The sequence below is a fragment of the Ananas comosus genome, linkage group 1, assembly GCF_001540865.1.
Source record: "Ananas comosus cultivar F153 linkage group 1, ASM154086v1, whole genome shotgun sequence".
NCBI lineage: Eukaryota > Viridiplantae > Streptophyta > Magnoliopsida > Poales > Bromeliaceae > Ananas > Ananas comosus.
The window spans coordinates 1,789,164-1,801,079 of record NC_033621.1 but is presented as its reverse complement, the minus strand read 5'-3'; the positions used below and the strand labels follow the sequence as shown (position 1 = coordinate 1,801,079).

At 32.7% G+C, this 11,916-nt stretch overlaps 1 protein-coding gene across 1 annotated transcript; it reads left to right on the top strand.

The window, feature by feature from the left end:
* LOC109720855 (protein TIFY 10a-like) lies at positions 6,583-8,820 on the top strand. The gene is made up of 6 exons (XM_020248208.1): positions 6,583-6,908; positions 7,095-7,266; positions 7,681-7,973; positions 8,056-8,113; positions 8,297-8,397; positions 8,494-8,820. The coding sequence occupies exons 1-6, from the start codon at positions 6,755-6,757 to the stop codon at positions 8,535-8,537; spliced, it is 822 nt and encodes a 273-aa protein (XP_020103797.1). The 5' UTR covers positions 6,583-6,754; the 3' UTR covers positions 8,538-8,820.

Sequence of the window (11,916 nt, the reverse complement as noted above, 5' to 3'; positions counted from 1 at the left end):
ATAAATAATAATATAAAAATAATGCTATAAAAAATATATAAAAAAACTCTTTTAATTTTTTTTTTAAGTCAAAGCATTTTTTTTTTTTCCACTTGCATGCGCCACGAAACGTGCCCCAGTTGGAAACAATTGGACGATTCCAAATCTCTAATAAGCTTGTACGAAACTAACGTGTCCCTGTTCCAAAAGAAGGGTAGTATTGTAATTTCAGCCCTCGGACTTTCGTGTGTGTAGATATATGTGTACAAGGGGCTAGGCTCCTGTACTTTCGAAAGTACGAAAATTTCTGTTTCCGTTAGATATGGTCTATACTACTGAAATTATCTAAAAATTAAAATTTATAATTTTTAACTTTATTTGCCTAGTAAATAAATAATTTCAAAATAAATGGCTAAAAATAAAAATCTCATAAAAACTAGTAATAGAAGACAAATTTTAAATCTGAAGTTTTAATCTCGCTATTGATATTAAGTAGAATTTTTTATTAAAGTTTTATATAATTTAGATTATTCTACACCGTTGAACTTAAAAACATGTAACATCGACCGTTAAAATAATGTTTTCGAGACCTTTTGGTTACTTGGTAAATGATATCGAAAAATTATAAAATTTGGTTTATAGATAATTGCAATAGTATAAATTATTAAGTCGATCATCAAATCAGATGTCCTATTATCGAAAATAACTTATAAGTACAAAAATTTCATACTTTCGAAAGCACAGAAAACATACTCTATATATAAGAGAACAATACAAGGTACTTTTTAAATCTCCCAATGCAAACGATGTTAGATGTAGCAATTCGTGATATGATGGTTTCAATCAATTAAATTATTCTCCTGAGAAATTTATCTATCCAATCATAATTTTTAAAACTATAATTTTATTATATTTTTAAAAAAAATATATAATTGACTGAATTATTATTTATTTGATATGATGTTACGCTTCAGCAGATGCTTGGTTCACGCGAACACGTCGCAGAAACTTCCTCCACACCCTTGCAAATTGTGCAGACACGTGCGAGAAAAGCAAGGAGAAGTCCCCATCTTCTTCTTAATAAACAAAAATAACAAATTGAGAAAGGGAACGCATAACAAAACATAACAAATAGAGAGAGAGAGAGAGAGAAAGAGAGAGAGAGAAATGGAGGAGGAGAAAGTTCCTAATAGTTGCGTGTTGTTTGGATGGACTAGTAATAATAATAATAATAATAATAATAAGGAATAAATATATGTGGCTTCAAAATAGCGAATAGTCAATATATTCCTACGAAACTTAAGTTATCAAATTTATGTTTTCAAAAATTTTTCCGTCTGCAAATATATTATTCTGTTATCAAAATTTAGATAACTGTAAATTAAAAAAACTGACCACAGTTAGCTAGTAGATAAAATGACTCTTTTAGCCCTTATGTATGTATAATTTTTACAGTGATGAGTTCCGTCATCTTTCTCATCCTCTCCTCTTTAATCATGACGATGACAAAACCTAATGCGTGGGCGAGGTTGAAAACGAAGTCCTCGATCACGGGAAAAATGAGGTACACTTGCAAATGCCGCGGCAAAGACGCGGAGAGAGAGAGAGAGAGAGAGAGAGAGAAATAAAAGATAACTTTTTTTTGTAGAGATAAATTTATAAGGATAAAATAGTTATTTTACGCATTCATCATTAAAAAATTAACGGCGAACCGAACAGTAGGGACATATATGAATGAATCAGAACTTTTCGAGAGAAATATTTGCAAACCGGCTTAGAAATATTTGCAAACCAGAATATTTTTGAAAGAATAAATCTGATAACTTAAGTTTCGTAGGAATATATTTGTTATTTCATATTTTTACAAGTGAAATTCCATCCATCCAATGCGTGTGATCTTAACCACTAGCTGGTCATATCAAGTGACTAGTGAAAGCACACCCTATCTATTGGATGAATGAAGTGTAGAATATACAATCCATCAAAAGTGTGTCGCCCCAACTTGCTAGAGGGTCACTCATTCTATGACTACTCTCGTCCTAGCACGTTTAACTCTTTTAACCTCTTGAGACTTGTTACCACTCAAAATAATTAAGTCAGGTTAAGAGTTTAGTCTTATTATATTTCATATATAGAATTATTCGGGTCTCAAAAAAGTATATATATATAGTCCGGTTACTATACTTTTATGAGTATTGGTTTCCTTATACTCATAAGTTTTCGGTCCTTAGATTTATTCCATTGATCATTTTCACCCGTTAGATCATACTATTCAACCAATTACTTACTCAACCCTAGGGGACCACTATCATTCTAAGTGGGGGACCACTATCATCCTAACCACATATCCCACCAATCAACGGTTAAAAATTTATGAGTAGAAGGGGGTCTATACTCATAAGAGTATAGTAGCCCTAGCATATATATATATATATATATATATATATAGAGAGAGAGAGAGAGAGAGGAGCTAGAATACTCACAAAAGCACCAAATGAGTGGTGCTTTAGAGTTTTTAGCTCTTGGATGGAGAGATGTAGGGTTGAGATGATGGTGGTAGGTGGTGGTAGGTGAAATAGTGTTTGATCCAAGGGATATTAGTAATTAAGGAATGGATCTAAGGGTTAGAAACTTAGAAGCACGAAATGGATGATGCTTCTAAAAGTATCCTAGCTCAACTCTCTCTCTCTTTCTCTCTCTATATATATACTAGTGTAGAGAACCGCGCGATGCAGCGGGTAGATAATAAAAATAAATTTTAATATTTTAATAAAATTTATATTTACAGCTTATAGGAAGCTATATCATGTTAAGCACAGTCAATTTGCATGACTAAATTCNATGAAGTATGTTATTTGAGCCGGTAAATATAAATAATGCATTCAAAATACTCCATAACTTATATAAGTTCTATATATATATATATATATATTTTAATGCTAATAGCTTGGTTTATTTTTTAAAAAAAATGTAAACTTAATAAAAAATGAGAAGCAACTAAGCTTCTTGGTTATCAATTATCAGCCCTTCGCTACTTGCACTAAAGACTAAAATACTCTTTTCTATATTTTATATCTATCCAAATTTTAAATTGAGTATAAGAGACAGAAAAATTTATAAATTCACTAAATTTAGAAATATTTAATTTGATTTTTTATCTTTTCAAATATCCCTGTAGTTATCACCCGTTAAGTTAACATGTGTGTTAAATGTGAGTTAAATATCTACTAGAGTTTAAAAAAATTAAAATATCTCTTTTACCCTTAACTTGGTAAATAAAAAATGTTGGTGATAGTAGAAGGATATATTTGAAAAGATAAAAAATCAAAATACTTTTTGTGCCACTAATTTGAGGGCAAATAAGAAAAGTTGCTGATGGTGGAAGGGTATATTTGAAAGCGTAAAATAGTAATTTTATACATATAACAGCTATTCTAACCGTTTATTAACAGAATTTAATTCTAAAAGTATATCTGAAATAGGTTAAAATGTAAAAAAGACATTTTCAATATTAACCTTCTAAGATGAGGTAAATTAGAAAGTCGATAACTTTTCAGGAATATGTGAGAAATTGCTCCTATAGTATTCTCCATAGAAATAGATTCTCTGGTAATGTTATTGATATAGTCGGATAAATTTTGCGTTCAACCAAATACAAAAATAATATATTTTGAGTATTCTAAGATATATACCAAACAAAGACACTCCTACACGACAAGAATTCTCTTATAAGACTAGATTTTCTAAAAAGTTGTTTTTGAGTAAAAATTTGAATTCTGTGGAACAAACAGGCATGTAATACATATTGTTTTTAACATAAAAATATATATCAAATGAGATATTCATACATTCAAATAAGATTTTAGTTTATAGCGAACATTTTCAACAAATATAGTGTGGTCCATCTAATATTGAACCCGAAGCCTTTAATATTGTTTTTTTTTTTTTTTGAGGAAAAGGTTGCATGCTATCCGTTTCACTCATTGGAGAAATGAATTAAGTTACAGGGGTGAGGCAGGACAGGCCACGAACGGGGCAAAAAAAAAAAAATCCATACATTGATTTGTAAGCAGTTAATCTCCTAAAGGAAATTCCACCCATTGAATCATAAGTTGTTTAATCTTACGGATTCCAAGAAAAGGGTCTGACTTGATCGTTTTGAAAATCGGACTGTTTCTGGTCTCCCAAATGACCCACCAACAGACCATTAAACCAATTGGCCCAAAGTTTGACGATTGCGAGCCTTTCCTGCTCATCCATCTATACCAGACCAAAGACACGGCATCACGTACCCAAATCACTTAACTGTATATTCTCCAAAGCCGTTGCCATTTGAAATTTGAAAAACACACACCGAGTAAATAAATGGTCAACAGTTTTTTCTTTCGTCATGCACAGAACACAGGTCGTGTTACCAGTCCATCCTCTCTTAAGAAGATTATTATTATATTTAGCACGAGCGTCCCCCGCTATGTGATAGACAAATAGCATTCATTCATTAACATCAACTATAAAGTTACAAACTATGTTATATGTAATTTTACTTCTTTTTTGGGTACCACAATGTAACACATTATGTGATCTTCATGTGAAAATGGTGAGTTACATGGTCCCACGGATATTCATGTTACATGTATGTATATATATGTGCAGCTACGTACAGCTTTCAATTTTGGACCATGCTCCTCGTGTATGTGATTATTAATTAATAATTAATGATGTGATGTATGATTTTCTTTTTTCTTTTTTCTTTTTTCCTTTTTTGGGTGGAGGACTCGCGAATCATGTTGATGGTACAAATTATTCCTCTTTTATGGGAGCACGTTTATGTTGGTGGGGTGCAAAAACATAAGTGTTACGTGCTCTTCGGGTTAGAAACATTCAAATTCGATTTCTTTTTTTAATAATTTTTTTGATACAGAATTCAAAGTTTTGAATTCGCTACGGAGAATACCGTGTGAGTTTGAATTTGACGAGAAATTTAAAATCTTGACTACGGAATTAATTGGAAATTGAATCTGCAACCGTACAAAATAAAAATCACTTTTAATTATATTGTTTGCCTCTATTTTCAAAACCTTTTATTTTTTATTATTATTGATGTTTCAAAATATAATTTTAAAAAATTATTTTTAACATATAAAAAAGTCTATTAGTGAAATTTTTTTCTTTCAGATTCCTACCTTGGCAATTGACATGTACAAAGAATTGCTTAATTTTAGCTCTTCTATAAAGAGGTGCTTGAACTTTTAATGTTGATAATAATTAGTCCTTAGTTTAATATATTCATCTCTTCAATCGAAATTAGTATTTACATTGTTTATAATGTTGAGCGACTTCAAAATATAAATAACCTATTTTTTTTTTTGCTCTACCGGTTCGATCGATAATTCATTAAAATAGAAGATTTTTTTTAAAAAAAAATGATTAAAAATTTATAAGATTGGTCCCTAAAATTTGCAAATTTTTCACTTTAGTCCCCAAATATAAAAATTTTAAATTTTAAATTTAAATCCAGAATTAATCTTAAAATTAAAATTTTGAACTAATTAGTAATTAGAATTTTGAATTATAAGTTGAATTCAAAATTTTAAATTGAATCTAAATTTTGATTTCAAACTTAAATTTTGTAGATTTTGATTTCAAACTTTAATTTTTTTTATTTTGATATTTGATATTTGAATTTGCATTCAAAATTAAAATTTTAATTTAAAGTAATATTAATAATTATAATAATTTACTTTTGTATTATCTTCCCGCCGAGCTATAAAGTTTAAGGAATCGAATCGCCAAAATTGAGACGTCTGCTTGCAGAAAACGAAAGTTCAGTAGGTTTCGTACATTTTTATTTGGGGACAATTACTTATATACTCGTGAAAAGTTTCAGAATTTTTTATTTTCCTCTCTTAAAAGGTTAATATTAAAAATATCATTTTTACGTTTCAACCTATTTCAAATATATCTCTAGAGTTAATCTTTATTAATGAAATAGCTGTTATCTGTATAAAATTATCATTTTGCCCTTTAAAATTTATTCTTCTACCATCACCAACATTTCTTATGAGCACAAAAAGTATTTTGATTTTTGGTCTTTTCAAATATACCCTTCTATCATCACCAACATTTCTTATTTGCCCTTAAATTAAAGACAAAAGAGACATTTTAATTTTTTTTTAACTCTAATAGATGTTTAGCTCACGTTTAACTCAAGTTAACTTAATGAGTGATAACTATAAAAGAGTATTTTGGAATAACTGAGAAACATGTGAGAGGTATATTTTTGAAGTTTTGGGAGGTATACAGATAATTATCTTTTTTTTTTTCTTTTTCTTATAATAAAAATAACTGTTTTAAAAATTAAAAAGTAAAAAAAATTTCTCTCCATTTTGGGGTACATAAGAGGGTCCACATAACACCAGTTGGGCGATTACGTAATCCACGTTCTTTATTTATTAAGTTTTGCCCACCTCGTCCACCAAGGTTGGCCCTCGTGCCTCCATTATTTTATTTTATTTTTTAACCCCCAAAAAAATAATAAAAAATAAAACTATTTAATTTAATTAATAAATATTCCATCTTTTTCCCCGCTCCCCTTCTTTTCTCCGTTTCCTCCACAATCACGTGCTCAAAACCCATCCCCCCCCCCAATAGCGACCTTATTAATATAAACCAAGAGAAAAAGGGGGAGGCGAAGAGGACGATCGAGTTCCCACAGAGAGAGAGAGAGATAGAGCGATTAGGGTTTCGATCAGAGGGAGGCTTCGGAGGTGGAGACATGGCGGAGATGGGGCGGAGGATGCTGAGATCGGGGACGGAGAAGTCCAATTTCGCCGTCACCTGTAGCCTCCTCAGCCAGTATATCAAGGAGAAGGGGAGCATCGCCGATCTCGGCCTCGGATTGGCTCGTCGCCCCCTCGAGAACCCTAAAGGTGGCTCCTTTTTCCCCCTTTTAAATTTCGATTCCCCTCCAATTCCCCAATTTTGGCCGGTGATTTTGAGATCTAGGTCGAAATTTTCAGAATTTTTTGCTCAGTTGTAACGATTCTGCGCCGGATCTACGGATCTGAACCCAAATCGAAAACGATTTTGATCGGAATTTGCGGTGGTTATTACAGGGGCGGGGGAGGCGAATCGGACGCCGACGACGATGAGCTTGTTGCCCGGGGTGGAGGTGTTCGGGAGCGACGAGGGAGGGGAAACGAAGGAGGGGAACGGCGACGTCTCCGCGGGAAACGCCATGGAGCTCTTCCCCCAGCGCGCCGGATCCGGGCTCCGCGACGACGCGAGGTACGTCTAGGGAACCCTAATTTTTTTTCCTTTTTTACATCATAGTACCCTACGAATCTTGCTGTTACGTTCTAGTACAAGTGAAATAGCATTAGTTTGATTTCGAGTACAATGAAATCTTGTTTATATATATATATGGAACTACCGTACTTAGTCATCAGAAGGGGGAAAAAACCAACTTTTTTACAATAATTGCAACGATTATTGTACTCATTTCATGAATCAGAAAAGGTACAATTGTACGGAAACCAAGTGTTTCCTTCATCTTTCTAATGGAGACTCTGTCAAAATTGATTTTTGCGAATTTGTTAAAAAAAATCTTAATCATGCGCTTAAAAGCGTTCAAAAATAGTTAAATTTAATAGAAAATGGCGGTTCAATTGAAATTTTGGATGCATTTTGATCCGCTCTCAGGGAGGAGGCCGAAAGGGGCCAGTTGACGATCTTTTACGCCGGGAAGGTGCTAGTGTTCGACAATTTCCCCGCGGAGAAGGCGCAGGATTTAATGCAGCTAGCTACTAAAGGAAGTAACAATACTGACACCGAAAAATTTGGTTATGCGCGGCCCCCTTCTTCGGCTTTCGCGACTGTCGATCCTAAGAATGGTCTCTCCATTCAAACTCCGACGGTTGCGCCTTCGCCTGCTACTTCGTCACTCGCTGTGCAGGCCAATAATGCCCCAAAGCCGGCCCAACCCAATCTTTCTGGTAATTGATTTGGTAATTAATTGCCGTATTTGTTGTGATAAAATTGATGGACCATGATGATTGAATCAAAATTTAATTGCAGACCTGCCCTTGGTGAGGAAGGCGTCGCTTCATCGATTCCTTGAGAAGAGAAAGGATCGGTAGGTTTTCAGTTTCAGATTCTGTCATGTTTACTTGCTTAATGTGGATCTGATCTTCGATCAAGCTATGTTTTGGCCGTTGATGTTTTGATCCTGTGTAAATGATGGGGAAAATTTTGCTTCTCCGCTAGATGACGATTTGTATGTGTATGGAACTAATCACTCGAATCTTCGATATTTTAGGCTCAACGCGAAGGCGCCGTACCAAGTAACTGCCTCGCCATTGGCGGCCGCTCCGACCAAGAAAGAGGAGAGCGAGTCTTGGCTCGGGCTGGGGCCGCAGGTTGAGTTCCGAGGGTACGCAATAGGAATTTGTTGGCGAGCCTGCGGCGAGCAAATGATCATACGACCACCACCTTCTATGCTATCATGCATCCTTNTCCCGAGGCCGAGCCTAAGCTTGAGTTCCGAGGGTACGCAATAGGAATTTGTTGGCGAGCCTGCGGCGAGCAAATGATCATACGACCACCACCTTCTATGCTATCATGCATCCTTCATAGGAATATATATATATATATATGTAATCTTTATAGTACTCTTTCAGGCTTTTGTATCCCCCTTTTGGAAGTAATTTGATTGCTGTAGCTGATGATTCTAGGGTTTACAAATTTTCGAGAAGCTATTATTAGCTGGTATGTAGAAAGACAGAGATTAATAATCACTTATATGTATGATGTATGTACTAATTTTGTTCCTCTTTTCGTTTTTCCCTTCTCTTTTATGAAATTCAACTGAAACTGCGTTTGATTATGATTAATTTGAAGATTATTTCTTTTCTTATGAGTTGATTTGTGGAATTTCTCTTCATCAATCTATTTGTTGAGTAGTTGCTCTATGTTTCCCCCCTCTAATGACGAAACACCACGAATCATACAATTCTTATGGCGTAGTTTACTTTTGTTTCTGCACGAGGAGGAGGTGATGGGCATTAAAAAGAAATATTACTCTCTCTCTCTCTCTCTCTCCTGTAGAAAATGGAATTACTTTTGATTTGTCTCCGAATCATGTGTTGTTTAATGAAGTAATTTTTCTCATTAGTGGTGTCGCTCTTGAGAGAACATTTGGATTGGCGAATTTGTGGTTTGATCATAAATTAATTTTATAAGGAATAGAAATATCAATTTCGTCATCCATCGTAGAAATACTGAAAAGATCTGATCAAATTCAATATATCTAGTTTATGAATGGATGATGAATCTCTCTGATGTTAAGCTAATTTATGATAGCACTAATAATTTTACTCTCCCTAACCTTTATTGTTAGCCAAACTACAATTACATAAATTCAAACATTCAATGTCAAATTTTTTGACAAAACTCTAAATTAGAGGTTATACTTTTCAATCATAAAAATCATTTATATAGCTAAAAATAAAAGCAAGGAGTAATAATATCATAATATTCCGACATTAATGGTGCCATTTTCAACACAAGCTACATGTGATAGGAACAAAAAAAACAATAAACAAAAAATTCAAAGTATTAGGTAAACAAGCTCAAGCTACAAGGCCAAAACTCCACTATTTTGAGTGCTCACTTTATCCAAAGTCAAAGTACTACCTCTTCTTCTTTCTTGCTTTGATAAAACAGGATTTACGTCTCTTATTGATTTTTCATCTTTGGATGTGATCAAGTACCAATTATGAACAACTTAGAACTATTGAAAGAAAAAAAAAACAATAAAATAATGATCAAACTCGTGACACATCTATACTTAGATTCGTCACCCTCATAATTAAATGTGTCATCCTCTCCCCCCTTCTTTTTTAATGTGTCATTTTTTAATTGCTCCACTTGTCAAAAGCCACGTAATAATTACATTACATTGATCAAAGAGATAAAAAGCATGTGTGGAATGAGAGGGCTCACACAAAGACCAAGTCATAAAAGGCTCTAATGAGAAAAACACACCCTCCTTAACTTCTAATTTTTTTCTGTAGATTTTTATACTTAGTCAAATTGAAAATCTCATCAAATTTAACGACTCTTGATGTAATAAATTTATTTATTTTAAAAAAGTTATAAATTTAAAAGTATCTTTGCCGAAAAAAATAATGAAAAGACTTTTTTCATAACGGCCTATAATTAAGGGGTTTCTCCATACATTTTCACTCCTATATTTTTTTTTTAGTGGTCCCTGTCCCTATTTAGGAGGGAGTCACGCAGATTCGTGAAAATAGCGTGTATGTGAACAAGAGATTAGATAGGATTGTAGTTGGTGTGGTCACGACTTTTACTTTTTTTATATGAAAAAAGATTAAAAATAAAATACATAAATGTTATCACTATATTATTATATAAATAAAGGTACACATTGGAGACCTTCTCACGTCTATATTATTTTTCTTTCTTTTTTTTTTTATATGTAATTTTTAATTGAAAGACGAAAGTAAGAGCACATGTGACAATTTGATGTCAAAGAAGGCCGGTGGATAAGAAAGTCTTTTCTGTAACTCTTATACTATTAAATTTCTCGATATCAGGTAATAAAAGTATGATGCGCGGAAACCAACACATCAAATCAAGAGGTTTCTTTCAAAGAAAAAAGAGAAATGTGCGCAGCATAAAAATGTGAAGTAATTAAGTTTTGAAGTTGAAATTTCAGATGCTAATTATTAAACTCTTTGCATTTATACTAAAAGTGGTTAATAAGGCCACGTTACTTAATATCAAATAAGGAATATATGTTGAAAGAAAGAAAAAAGTAACGTGTTCCTCTGTTTTCAGATCTGTAGATTGTTCGAAAATCTTTCCGATTTTTTAGAAAAACATTCTTTAAAAGCAACCGGAAGTTTAATTTTAATTTGAGAAAAAAAATTTTAAAAAATAAATAATAAATACTGTAGAAAAAATGATTAGAAAAAGCCTGTGGATCAAGACGTGTAGAACACTGTCCTAAAAGTAAAATTGCCCTCCACGTGCGAGATTTTTCAATAATTACTTTCGGCGATACAACCTTCACGTTCCACCCGGTCGACATGTTTTTAAGGTGGTGTAAGATGAACCCAACAAACTTTAGAAAATCCAGCAAAATATTAGGAAGCTTGGTGAAAATCAGTGCAAAAGATCAATGACGAGAAACAGAAGAAATAGATGATAGGGATTAGAGTTTTGCTCTCAGGTATACCCAAGTTAAAGGTTGAACTCATGCAATCTCCTCCAATATATATATTCAAGGCAAAAATCTTACTTCAAATATATGGGATACGGATTAGAACTTCTAAATAATATAAAAAAATTAAAATAAAATAAAATAAACCGGGTGCTTTGACCGCGTGCGCTGTGCCGGCCCCGGCCTGACTCGTGCTCTTGTTTGGGTCCAAAAAAATATTATAGAAACCAAATAAATAAATCATATAATTATCTTTACTAAATGTTCGATAACCGTAGCATAATTTTTATTTATATTACAAGAGAAAGTTGAAAAGAGATTATGAGATCGAAAGAGAAAAGTTTTATTTTAAAACTTCTGCTTAAAGGTAAAACAAATTTTAGTAAACTTAAAAGTTATTTAACTATTAATATTCTGCCGCATAAAATGTTTATTAATTATCAAAATTAAAATTTTAAAAATACCTTGTAGTTAAGGTAAAATTTTCAACTTTCGCCAATTAAAAACCAGTTTTAAAAAGATTTTAAAAATGGGTAAAAGCACACTTTGAATTTGTATACCCAAGTTTCAAAAATACATGCACATGTCCTCAACCAAAAAGGAGCCCCCAGGGGAAGTTTGAAACTTTGTTATAATACATTATCCGTGACCATATTAATTAATACTTTCACAATATATATATATATATATAT

Bases quoted from the DNA above. Each gene is read 5' to 3' on its own strand.
- LOC109720855 (XM_020248208.1), top strand. From the start codon at position 6,755: ATGGCGGAGATGGGGCGGAGGATGCTGAGATCGGGGACGGAGAAGTCC. The intron at 7,974-8,055 runs GTAATTGATTTG...ATTTAATTGCAG, and splicing joins GGCCCAACCCAATCTTTCTG to ACCTGCCCTTGGTGAGGAAG. The intron at 8,114-8,296 runs GTAGGTTTTCAG...TCGATATTTTAG, and splicing joins CTTGAGAAGAGAAAGGATCG to GCTCAACGCGAAGGCGCCGT.